Raw genomic sequence first — 13,767 nt, 5'->3', positions numbered from 1 at the left:
CAACCAACGCTTCCAAATAATACTAGAAAATAATTTGGAATCCACTAATTTTACGTTCATTGTGTGTGTATAGCATTCATTTTTGTTTTTTACAATTGTGTTTTTTTACGAAAGTGATAACAAATCGCCAAAAACCAATGTAACGCAAGAAATACTAAATTTATACCATTGGCGTACTTAACTCGAATGACTGACATTTTTACCGTTACTAATTGTTTGTACATAAGTTTCAACTTTAAAATCAAAATTCTTAATAAGTATTGGGCGGAATTATAAAATTTAAAGTCTGTTGTAAAGAGAATTGTAAGAGCTTTCAAAAGAAATATTACTCAACCCCCAATGCCATTTAAATAATTTGGGGTGATGCTTACCCTTGCTTGTGGGTGAAAGTGGCGAAGTCAAAAATATCAGCAAAGAATGTCCCCCTTTAATCTAAAATCGACGGGTCTGAGCGTTTTTCTACAATCTTGACGCAGTTCCTGAAAATGGCTCTGTATCGTTTTCATTTGGCCACCCTGTATGTATAAGTTCGAAATGCAAACAAAACTATTAAATTTATATTTGAAATCATTTGAATCCTGTGAATCAAGACGGTTTAGGCGCGGTGATTATCGTAACGATATCAACCTAATAAACAATAAAAATTAGTTGTTTGAAAAAGTAGTATCAGAATTATATATTGTAGTTCATATTCTAAGAGTGTTTAATTCAAAATGAGCTCGGAAGTGAAGACGAGCATTTACCAGGGGAAGTATTGGAAGCGGCACAAAGTGCAGTTTCACAATTAATCTCCAGAAAATCGTCGAGACAGTACAAGATTACCTACAACGAATTCAAAGGGTGGTGTAGTTCGAAGAAAATTCAAAAAGTGTCCGAAGCGGTATTACTGACATACTTCGAACATAAAATTAATAAAATTAAACATTCGACGATATGTCAGTATATTCCGTGTTAAAAAGTACACTAAATGCCAAAAATATAAAACAATTTCCAAAACTAATACCGTATTTGAAAAGCAAATCAGTTGGATACCGTCAGAAAAAGTCCAGAATTAATATAAATAAAAACTAATTTTGGACAACTTTTCATGTCATTTTAATAATTGGTGTTTGTGGAGTTTTGAGAAGAAATGACGATCTATGATATAGAAGACAAAGATTCAATTATTATTATAAAAATTCCCGATTCCAAAACTCATATTTCGAGATGTTTTGTGATTTCAAGTCCAGATCAAAATGAAGATATACCGCAAATACTATGCTTTACGTCCGGCTGGTTATATACTACAAGTCGAAGATTTCTTGTGGAGTAAGTCAGGGAAAAATGTGTTAACCAAGTGGTTGGCGTGAACAAAGTAAGGAATGTGCCAAAAGAAGTAGCAACTTATCTCAATTTGCCTCATCCGAAAGCTTATACAGGGCACTGCTTTAGACGTTCTTTCCCCACTCTGTTAGCCGACGCAGGGGCCGATATTACCACCATTAAATAACATGGGTGTGGCGTTCTTGTACGGTAGCGGAGATAGAAGATTCTATACAAATTAAAATTTCAGTCGCAAATAAATTGTTACCATCTTCAGCAGAACTTACGGAACTTCCCAATAATACAACGTGCGGAGTAAACTTAAACAATTACAGCAGCAGCCTCATTGAACACCCAGAACTAAAAGCTACGATAAGTGACAGCAATGGATCTGACATAAATTTAACTCACTGCAATATCGGCAAATGTATATTGTTTAATTAATAAAACCTAAATAAGTTTCGAAAAAATGACAAATTATTTTGACATTTTTTTATGTTCTAGAACGAAGAAGACGTACGTTCTAGAACATAAAAGTATTTTGCAGCTAGGTGACAAAAAATACTCACTTTATCAACTGAAAATTTAACGAAAATATCGACTTTTGACGACAGATTTCGAAAAACGCTTTTTGCAGTCCATCACAAAGTATAATGCTTTGTGATGTCAAAATTTTATGATATTCGATAAATAAATTGACCAATTTTCGACAATTCTACAATATATTCCAGCTTTCCACAAGGTTTCTTGTAAAGTTATCTAGAGGGCTTCGCTCTGGTGGACAGGTAGGCCATTGCCTCTAAATTCATAACAATACAGAATTTATAATTAATAATTGAATAGTTAATGATAAATGGTACCTACACGATAAACTAAATGTTTTGTTTACGAAACAGAATAATGCAACGATTATCTGCTTCCACTAAATTATTTATAAGCTTTTATCCCAGTTATACATATTTATTGGGCGATATAATTGTTTGTTTGGTTTAGGAATCAGTCTTGTCTTTTGTAACAACAGTGTCGTGTGGAATATAACTTTAAAGGTAACTGATGAGCAAAAGAATAAAACTCCAATATGTTTCTGACATTCTTGTATCTCAACAAAGTAGAACTATTTTGAATTATAATGTTCAATGCATTGGGAGAAAAGTGTGTCGAGTAGAGTACAGCTACAGCACAGCACTTTGATGTTTCGTAAAATAATCAATTAATATCTAAACAAGGCTGATGTTAACTAATAAATATCGGTAATTAAGGATTTCTTCACACGATTTCCTTGACTATTGCAGTCTCAAGGACATCTCTTCATTTCTTTCTATAAATTTACCATCACCGTCTCAATCAAATGCCCTTCATTAAAATGTGTAAAGTGATACCGAAAAAAAAACCAGAAAACCTTGTTAATATGTAATTTAAGCTGGTATAAATTGAGGTTGTCGTACTACTCGGATATCCACAGCTTCAGTATATTACCAGAAAGGTCCTTATTTTTAAACAAAATGTCCGGTTGTTGTTACCTACGTCAAAAACTGTCGTTTGTGATGATTTACTGTTACTTTCCAGCAATTAACTGATTGAATTTAACTTTCAATTTACTAATTTTAGAATTGAAATCCTTGGGAATATGTCATAATCCGAATCACTTTCACTATAAACAAATAAAGATATAATAAACGTAAAATCACCTTTCCAAACCATATCGTCAAACGATACTGCGTATATGAGGCAAATAATACTTATCACAAATTACAATTTATAAATTCAATAAACAATTATGCCTATATATCGGTATACAATTCATTATGTATAACTATGATATAAAAACTCTTATAATAATTGTCACATTGCGTTACATGTTTAGAAATTTTCAACAAAATTTGAGCTATCAGGTTCTATTTCGTTATCTAACAACTTGTATATTCATATTTATTGTGTTTAAAAATATACAGGGTGGCCAAATGAAAACAAAACAAAGCCATTTTCAGGAACTGCGTCAAGATTGTAGAAAAACGCTCAGACCCGTCGATTTTAGATTAAAGGGGGACATTTTTTGCTGGAATTTTCGACTCCTCCACTTTCACCTCCAAGCAAGGGTAAGCATCACCCCAAAATATTTAAATGACATTGGGGGTTGAGTAATATCTCTTTTGAAAGCTCTTGCAATTCTCTTTCCGCCGAATACTTATTAAGAATTTTGATTTTAAAGTTGAAACTTATGTATAAACAATTAGTAACGGTAAAAATGTCAGTCATGCGAGTTATGTACGCCAATGGCATAGATTTAGTATTTCTTGCGTTACATTGATTTTTGGCGATTTGTTATCACTTTCGTAAAAAAAACAATTGTAAAAAACGGAAATGAATGCTATACACACACACAATGAACGTAAAATTAGTGTATTCCAAATTATTTTCTGGTATTATTTGGAAGCGTTGGTTGGTAGTTTATTTAATTGTGTTTTTGAAAATTAAACACTATGGTTTATTCCATTGCGGAAAGGGTAGATATCATTTCGCTTTATTTTATGAACAATAAATGTGCGAATAGAACAACTCAGATATTTAGTGAACAACATCAAGATCGACATGTCAGGAGGAAATTTGTTCTAGAGTTATTAAAAAATTTCAATAGACAGGGCAGGTTTGCAATTTTGCGAAATAATGAGTGAGCGAGCAGGGAACGATCCACAGTTCCTTTTTAACATCTGTTTTTCTGATGAATGCAGTTTTTTCTTGAACGGGACGGTAAATCGTCTCAATTGCTGCTATTGGTCCGATTCAAACCCAAGAGTTTTTCACGAGGTGCATACACAGCAACCGGAAAAATTAAATGTATGGGCTGGAATTTTCGGTGACCGGCTGGTGGGTCCTTTTTTTCTATCTAGTAATTTGACTGGCCAAATGTATTTGCAATTACTGGAAGACGCTATTGACCCTGCCTTGACTCATATTATTGAAAATGTTCCAAAGTGTGATGAAGATCATTTGATTTTTCAACAGGACGGTGCTCCTCCGCATTATGCGTTAATTGTCCATCAGTATTTGGACCAACGTTTTCTACGGAATTGCATTGGGAGAAGAGGCAGCATTGAGTGGCCTCCACGATCACCGGATTTATCGCCCCTTGATTTTTTTTGTGGGGATACCTAAAAAGTAAAATCTATAAAACACAGCCAGCGTCGATTGAAGATTTGCGTCAAAGAATCGTCGACGAATGCCGTCGAATTATTCCGGAAATGCTTCGGAATGTGCGCGAAGCGGGCGGTCATCAGTTTGAACATTTAATCAACTAAGTAGTAAGTAAGCAACTAAACATAATTTAAATTTTAAAATACTAAAGTTTTAAAGTCTGTTGTAAAGAGAATTGTAAGAACTTTCAAAAGAAATATTTCTCAACCCCCAATGTCATTTAAATATTTTGGGGTGATGCTTACCCTTGCTTGGGGGTGAAAGTGGCGTAATCAAAAATACCAGCAAAGAATGTCCCCCTTTAGTCTAAAATCGACGGGTCTGAGCGTTTTTCTACAATCTTGACGCGGTTCCTGAAAATGGCTCTGTTTCGTTTTCATTTGGCCACCCTATATAAATATTATACAGGGTGTCCCCAAATGGTAAATGCTCAAAATAACCACCGTTTACATGTCTACAGAGATTAATATGACTGAAAAAATTAAACTGTACTCTTTGCATCATTTCCACATCTTGCTTTAAAATGTTCACTGAATTTTGAATGCGTCATAATTCCTCTTCGGTATTTGTGTGTCTGGAATAAACCATTTTAGAGTACCCCATAGAAAATAATCGAGGGGCGTCAAATCTGGCGAACGAGGTGGCCAGTTTGCAGAAGATCAATACCTCTACCGATCCATCTATTTCGATATTGTTGGTTTAAGTAGTTGAGGACATTTAAAGTGAAATGAATATCCCGGCGAAGGGCTAAAGGCACATCGTCCAATAATTCTGGCAATCTTATTTGGAGATGTTCTAAATAATTTGCACCATTATAATGATGCGATTGTCAACGGTTCCTGTATATACATTAATCCTAAATTCATGTTGATGATGCGTTACTATCTTTGCATATGGATTTTCGTCTGCATAATCATTATGCAAGTTTGTTATACCACGCCTCGTAAAGCAAGGCTCATCAGTAAATCAAATGCTTTTTATGAAATTAATGTTATGGGCTCTCTGTTCGGTAATAAATTGGCAGAAACACAGGCGGCGATCGGCGATCGTGCACTGCTGGATGTGATATGTATGAAGCAATTGCTTTCTTGAGACTCGATTGATCACATTCTAGGCAACTCGTTCTTGTCGTTGGATCTTCTGCAACCCATTCCAAAATCTCATCTTCAACATCAGGTATCCTTACCGTATGTCCCCGTTTATAATCAGCTGTTACGGGCGCAAAACCAGTTTCGCGAAGACGCCTCTCCACAGCAGCAAACGTTTGATAGTTTCGTATACGTCGATTTCGGAACATTTCTCTGTATACTCTAACACATTCGCGAGCATTCCCTTGACGATACCCAAAAACCAATAGCATCTCAGTAATTTCTGCATTATTGTAAGCTACAGTCATCGTGAACAGATCTAACTATTTTTAACTTTTAACTAGACTTATCGGGGACACCCTGTCTAATTATGAACGGTTTAGTTGGTTTATTTATTTATTTTTTGTGGAAAATTTTACAACTTTTCGCCTCAGGAAAGGGAATTCCAATTTAATTCGGAAAAAAACAAATGATTAGCCGCAAATAGACGAAATTTATATTTTTCACACTTAGATTGTTGAATCTAACTGTAAATTTATGCAAAAAAAATGTTAATTACATTATTAGTTGGTCAGAGTGATGTAACTCCGATTTTAATTAGTTTTTTTTGCGGGAGAAGGTACCGTTGGAAATGTACAGCTCGTTATAAATCCTAAATAAGTATTTTTCAGTGCGTGTAACAGTCCCAACAACATAACAAACTTAATTACTGACTTGGTCAACTGCACAGGACGACCATAATCGCACTCAGCCACCTCGAGGTACCGAACCGAAACCTGTTGAGCAACCGATCAATTTCTAATTGCACAATTCCGATGCGAAGGTAAACTTACGGTCCTAGAACGTTGCGAACGGTTGGTCAGCATATATTTTTTTTTGGTATTCAATCAATTACTTTTTGCGAATACCCACAAATCGATGATTTCCAAAACCTTAGCACGCAAAATGTCGAAATCGAGCTGTGGAATTCGTTGCGGCATCCCAAAAATTCTGTTACTTTTGAACAGTTTTGCTGGTGAGTACTAATTACACCGAAACAACTCAACTTTTTGTATGGAAAAATAAATTGTACTATTAAACGTTTATTTTGTAGGTCGCCTTGCGTGCGTGTGTTTCTTCCGGTAGCAAAAAAAAAATTGGAGGTTGTGGGACAAATTAAGAAAACGACGGAACAGGATGTGGAAGAGCAGGAAATACACAGGATTGTTCAGGAACTGCATTGAAATTGCTTCGTAGAGAATCAATATATGAATTATATCATTCTTTTGTATCAATATCGCAGTTCAGGGTTAACCGTGGTTTTCCCCCATGTTTATTGGCGAAAATTATCAAAATCGTTTCACAATTGTCAAATGTTTCCCTATCGCGCCTGTTTTATGCCTAAATGGAATCACACGTGAAATATTACGCTAATATAGTGAAAACAACATTTTAATTTTTTGGAATAGGGATAATATGAAATTGACTGATGAGTACCAATTACCCCAAAATCTCAACCACTCTAAATTATTTTTGGGACATTCTGTATTTGCTAATACATAAAAACTAAAACTGTTATAACCATAACGGTTCTTTTCCATAAACGTGGCAAAATACCCAAACGTAAAATCCTCTTTTTATTGTTAAAAAAGACAAATAGGTATATGTAAAAAAAAATGTTATTGTACCACTGCTTCCTATGACTTTAATAGAGATTAAAAATTCCTCCTGAGTAAGCTACTACTCAACCTTGTAGCAAAGCTGAAGTTCATTATTATTCTGACAGATTAGGAAGAATTAGAATTAATTTATAGCGGATTAAAAGAAAAATGCGTATTATTTCTACGTTTAATTATAATAACATTATTTTTTAAGTACAACATCTATTCCGACGTCAATTAAAAGTAATGGAAGGTAAATTTTCCATCAAAATATTTTTAATATATAAACAAATGGTACACAATACAATAGGATAGCAATAACAGAGATATGTCGATGTTTTGACAGTTGCCACTAGTTTGGATTTTCTTATACAATATAACAAGCCTTGGTTTTGGCAGCACAAGTTTTTCCTCAATGAGTTTAACCTTATGTAAAAAACACCGAGATGATTTTGGAAGAGAAAAATTAAGAAAAACTTTTTTGCAAGATCGTTGTCTCCAATGATAATTAACAAATATTTCACGAACTATCATATTTAGTTTAATATTTTCAAAATTCAATTTACCTTGCATAGATGCTTCTTTAACGTGGTAAAACCACAGCTGGTTTTACTTTTTCATTTGTATTATAACCAATCAAATGTGACGTTTCGATTAATCACATCATTACTTACTATAAAACTCGGTCGATCTACCAAAGTCCATTGTCGGTAAAACCACATGTGGTTTTATCAGTAACAAAAAATCGCTGTTGCGAATTGTAACTACGAGTATGACAGTTCGTGAAATATTCCTGTCAAAAATTCCTGGCACTGATCTTGACAAAATGTTTTTCTAGATTTTGTGTTTCTAAAAATCACTCATTTAATAAATGTTTATGATTTTATTAGGAAAAGCAATAGCTCGGAAAAGGTTTTTTTGTCAAGACCATAGTCTTACGTTATTTTATACGATAAAAAATTCACTACTGCAGCAATTGGTTATATTCGAAGTAAAATAATCACAAAAAAAAAATGTAATTTTTTTCATGGTAAAATGACGAGTATAATTAATACCTTTTTAATTCTAAAAAAAAACTAAACATTGCGCTCGTGATTTTACCTTTTGTATAAAAATAGACACAAATTTTAAGAAGATTATTATCTCGAATGATACTTGACATGAATATGTAGTTAGTTAAGAGGCGATAAAAGTAAATGTGGTTTTACCAGCGATAAACTTTTAGAAAACTTGAGTTTTATCTGTATAACAATGACGTGAATGGTCCAAAATTAATCGAAAAATGACATTTGTTTGGCTATAATAAGAGAAATCGTAAATAATACACTGTAGTTTAATCAGAAGAAGGGTTAAATTTTTTTGTTTTTCTTGATTTTACCCCTTGAAAACAAAATTCGAGAAAAAGATTTAATAAGATCATTGTCATGTTTTATGAATAAAATAAATTGCATATATATTTTAATATTCCAAAATTCCAACAGATGATAAAACAGAATGTGGTTTTACTAGGGATAAAACTTTAGTAAACTTGTTTTGTCCGTATAATAATGACGTGAATAGTCCAAAATTAATAAAAACAATTGCATTTGTTCGGCTACAATGTAACAAGTGAAATGATATAATACAAGAGACTGTAGTTTTGTTGGAAAACAATGCTTTAGAGTTTTTGTTTTCTTGATTTTACCATTTTTTCAAAAATAAAATTCGAGATGAAATTTTTAATATTTGACAAATAATATGACGTACTACATTTGGCTTAAAATTTAGTTTTTTAGAGCGTGTGATAATTTTTAGTGATATGTGGTTTTACCAGAAATAAAACCACAGTAGGCTTCACCTTTGTTGGTGTAATAATCAAATAATTGGTGTAGAATTAATCCACATTTGATGGGCTACATAGAAATGAATGAAATAGTCAATGATCTTTACATTTTCACTAGCCTTTGGGTTTTGTCCCTTTTTTCCCTTACCTACGCTCATGCTCCACTCCTCCTGTCACCTATTTTCAAAGAAATGCCCGGTCTAAATGACACACTTCTAATATGTGACAAGGAAATTCGGTGTTTATCATAAACTACATTAACAATTTAAAATTATGTATATATTATGGTCACGATTTGTGTTTTATCAACCGTGCAAATGGACTTCCTCGTACGGAGTACGTGCTGTATTCTACCGTACAATCAAAATCATTACAATTTACGTAACTAACGTATCTGGAACTGACGAGAAATTGATTGCTGCATATAATTTTCCTATCAGCGCTTCTCCCTTGACTGATCAGAGACCTTGGCACTGACCCCAGCGCATAATTGTTAATTCTATTCATTATTTTGTGCAAAAAAAACGAATGCTTGTTTACGATTTAAGTGCACGCCAATTAAAAATGCATTTTCATGCGAAATCGGATATTCTAAATATAGTACCGTCAATTAATCTGTGATATTTCATATGGGTAGGTAATTTTTAATGTTCGACAATTTTTTTAAGTGCTTACTGTACTATATTGTAATCATGAACATGCCAGGAGATAGTGGCGAACGAAAAGATAAAATTTTTGCATAAATTCGAGATATCTCTTCCTTGAACTCATTCCACTGAGACGAATTCTTTCTTATCCTCTTATGGGGCGTGTTATGCGTGATTTTCAGTAAATTTATAACAGTTTTTTGTCGAGAGTTTTAGAAAATCTAAGCAAATTAGACACTATATCTGTTTTACAAGTGTTTTCTGGGGTATAAGACATTTTGAATAAGGAAATATGTATATTTTTACCTATTATGTTTATCATTACATTTCCTGAAACTTATACACCTGTTGAACCTACAGAAAATCGCGAACGGCTCTATAAACATAATCATACTCCGCGGTATGCTTTTAAGAAACTATTAACACAAAAATTAATCACAATTATTAAGTAGTTTTCACAAAACTCTCGACAAAACAGGATAGGTACATTTTCCGATGTTTCACAACAAAAAATTAAATAAATCCTTGTATTTTCAACATTTCCTATAGTTTGATGGTGATAGTCACAGTAGTCATCCCTAGAACTTTTTTTGTTGCCCAGGGTTGGACTGACATTAACATTTTTGAGTGGTATTTGCACCGACTTTACGTAATAAAAAAAATGCGATGACATATGACATGGAAAATAGTTGTAATAATAAAAATGTAACTTACAAATCGCTTTCAGCAATAATAGGCCTGCAAATACTCTACGAAGTTACGATTAAAGAAATCTTTACTAAAAAAGCGAATTCTTGTCTATAAAAAGCCGAATTTTGGTATGACTGTACCGTACCGGTGAATTAAAATTTGGTACAGTTGCGTTCAAAGGACTCTTATCTAAACTATTTCTGGGGAAATTATTTATAATATACGCGACGTACTATGAGTTACAGCGGCGTCTTGGGAGGCCCCGTGCCATTTCTTCATCTTTTTCAACTCTGCCCACGACGCTGATATTTGGCAATTTAATACGCTGTTTGTGTTTTGCAACAAACCATTTACGTTGATATTTTATTCAATTTTGGTACGATCCAAACATGCATAATTGCGGTATCTACTAAACTATGAGGTAAATAATAGCTTCTCTCCGCCTAAACTGCCCGATTTAACACCTACAGATCCCAAATTTGAAAGGAAAGTTTTTGCACAATTGTAAATGCCAAACAGAGTTCGTTGCACCTTCTGTGTGGTAAATATATTGTTGTGATTACATTCCTTGATGGTGTTACGACTTTTATTAATAAGAACTTGGCAGTCCAGACTGTTTTCCATTCATAACAGTAGCACACTCGACTATTTTAAGAAGAGGTTGAGCTACGAAGTAGTTTTTTAATAGTACGTGCGATACATCTTAAAAAATCGAAAATAGACAGTGTACACTGTAAAAAATCGGTGTGAGTGAAAGCAATAAAGATTCGGAGTGAATCAAGTGAGTGAAATTATTGAGTAGGTACATTTTCACTCAATAAGTATTTGATATTTTGATAATTTTACTCATTTGTGATTATATTTAAACTAGAACTCCAATATAGGTACCCCTTAAATAAATTCTTCACGTAAACTCGTATTTAGTGCACTTGTACCTAAATCAGAGTAAATGCCCTTATTACTGAGTGAGTTTAAATGTATATTAATTTTGAGTAATTTGAATGGCGCCGTGAAGATCGCCAGAAGAACAGGCCTTAGCCGGCGGCGGCGGGTCGCAGCTGGCGGGTCTCAGCCAGGACAGGAGGAGACCCCGCGAAGTGAATTCTTTCCAACACTAATTAATCATTTATGAGTGTTTTATTTTTGCACTCAATATTTAGTTAATTAAAAACCAAGTCTGAGTAAAAAATGACCCAATAATAGTTCAATTTAAATCATATGAGAGAAAAAGTCAACTCTAAATTGGTTTTATATACTCAGCATAGAGTCAAAAGTCCCTCAATTGATAGTTAGCAGTAACTCAGTTGTACTCATACTAATAGAGTGAAAATCTCACTCAATCGGGCGTGAACAGAAATTGATACATTATTGAGTAAAATTGAGTGAAATTTGAGATATTTTTTTTACAGTGCTGCGAACTCCTAAAAACGTTACTACTTTCTTGTTTTATGTACAGGGAGTGAAAATTTTAATTTTAATGCGTAAAACAATCATATTTTTTGAAAAATCAATCAATCATTAAGAGATATTTTTTTAAAGCAGCAAAACCTAAAAAATGGCTGACAATAAATAACTAGGTATCCAAAATGAAAATATTTCTAAGTACAATTAATACAAAAATGCATACGTTAAATAATATAATTATTCAAAGAAATATTTTATATTTGCGTTGTTCTAATATCACCAAATATCTTGTATTCTTGCTAATCTAGTATCAACCTTTAACAAAGACCCATACTTAAAAATCTGATACCACAGAAAAATTTCTGATATCGAAAAACATCTTTTGACTTCATTTTTGAATTAAGAACTACGAGGTATAGTTAGGACATCGAAAAACAGCGTAAATATGAAGATTTAATTTTTTTTTAAATAAAATAACTACATTTCACATCATTACATCATCATCATACTAGATGGTTTGGACACAATTATATTCCCCGTAATTAAGCTATAAACTGATGAGCAAATGATAATTAATTAAAATCCATTTGATTCAGATCGGGGCTTCAGGGAGGTCATAAAATTTTACAGCATTTTTCTGATCTATCGTGGACGTAAGGATGTGCGATCTCTAGAGTTCTGAAAAATTCCAGCACCCTGTATGGGATATCAAGAAATTAATACCAATTTCAATATTATAATATTCTAAGTACATCCATTAACCAACAACAGAACAAAAATCAGTAAAATTTTATGATCTCGCTAAAAGTTTTGAGTTAAATTTAAAAAATAAATTATTATCATTTATTGAACAGTTTCTGATATAATTATGAGAATCATAAGCGTTTCTTAGCTACTTAAGTGCTATAAAGTAAGGTATTTGTTTTTTTATAAAACAATTGAAAATTTATATTTACAATCTTCTTGAAATTACTAAACGTATTTCGATATTTGATTTTACGATATTTCGTAGGTACTTTATTTACGATCGCTCTTGAATTAAAAAATAAATTGAACACCCTGTATGCAAATTCAAGAAACTAGTAATATCTTTAGAAGTTTGGGAGCAATAGGATTTTTTATATAAGGAATGACATTTTCTCACAAATTTACAAATAAAATATTTTTCACGAGACACATTCTATGAGTATTGTTGTAGTTCAAAAAGTTTCGAACGCTCATGAAAAATTCTCTATGCAAAAACAAATGAAAAAAATTAGAAATATTTTGAACTTACCATCCTCCCTGGTCCAAATTCCCAACATTTTTCCATTCTCTTCATGTTTTCTGAAAGAATATTTCAATTTTATTTCGTATTAAAGAATCTGGCGATAGATACATTAACATTAACAGCGATTTTACCTCAAATAAAAAAATTGTCATAAAATGTGAAAGAATATTTCAATTTTATTTCGTATTAGGAATCTGGCGATAGGTACATTAACATTAACAGCGACTTAACATCAAATAAAAAAATTGTCATAAAATGTTTTCAAACTTTGTTTTTTTTTGCCGGCGTTTAGGTTAACCTAGACTGAAAACGCGATCAAAACAAACAGTCTTACCTCCTAAACTCACACTTAAAGCTGACTATCACAGAATTCTTGAATCGAAACTATAAAAACAACCGTATACAAACTGCAAAAATAGACCGTAACACTCTTCGAAATTACATAGTTGGCCGCGACAAACCCGTAAACAATCGCGTATCGGACAAGTGAGCGTGTGACAGATCACACTGGCATTGTTATAAATATGTATGGACAACTTAAGATTATATATTTATATGTTTCAGCCGCCGTAAGCGCGAATCTCCCCTTCCATGGCCAAGTTGATTCAAAACCCACTTCAATGGAAGGCTGCCGCGGTTCTTGGCCAAAGCTCGCTAGATCCCCGCCGTGGAATCGGCTGATTTTGGCGGTTGCGGCACCGCACGTAGCACG

General features: G+C 33.1%; 1 protein-coding gene across 1 annotated transcript in view; it reads right to left on the bottom strand.

Annotated features, from left to right (window-relative positions):
- Nucleotides 1-13,561, bottom strand: part of LOC108908540 (facilitated trehalose transporter Tret1) — a 46,325-nt gene extending 32,764 nt beyond the window's left edge. The window contains exons 1-2 of the mRNA XM_018712600.1: nucleotides 13,390-13,561; nucleotides 13,062-13,111 (exon numbers count right to left, since the gene is read on the bottom strand). Coding sequence (XP_018568116.1) covers nucleotides 13,062-13,106 — 45 coding nt within the window. The 5' untranslated portion in view covers nucleotides 13,107-13,111; nucleotides 13,390-13,561. The remainder of the gene's footprint in view (nucleotides 1-13,061; nucleotides 13,112-13,389) is intronic.
- Nucleotides 13,562-13,767: the final 206 nt, after the last annotated feature.

Source organism: Anoplophora glabripennis, unplaced genomic scaffold, assembly GCF_000390285.2.
Source record: "Anoplophora glabripennis isolate ALB-LARVAE unplaced genomic scaffold, Agla_2.0 scaffold207, whole genome shotgun sequence".
Lineage (NCBI taxonomy): Eukaryota > Metazoa > Arthropoda > Insecta > Coleoptera > Cerambycidae > Anoplophora > Anoplophora glabripennis.
The sequence above is the reverse complement of the archived record's forward strand: the minus strand, read 5'-3'. Positions and strand labels throughout refer to the sequence as shown.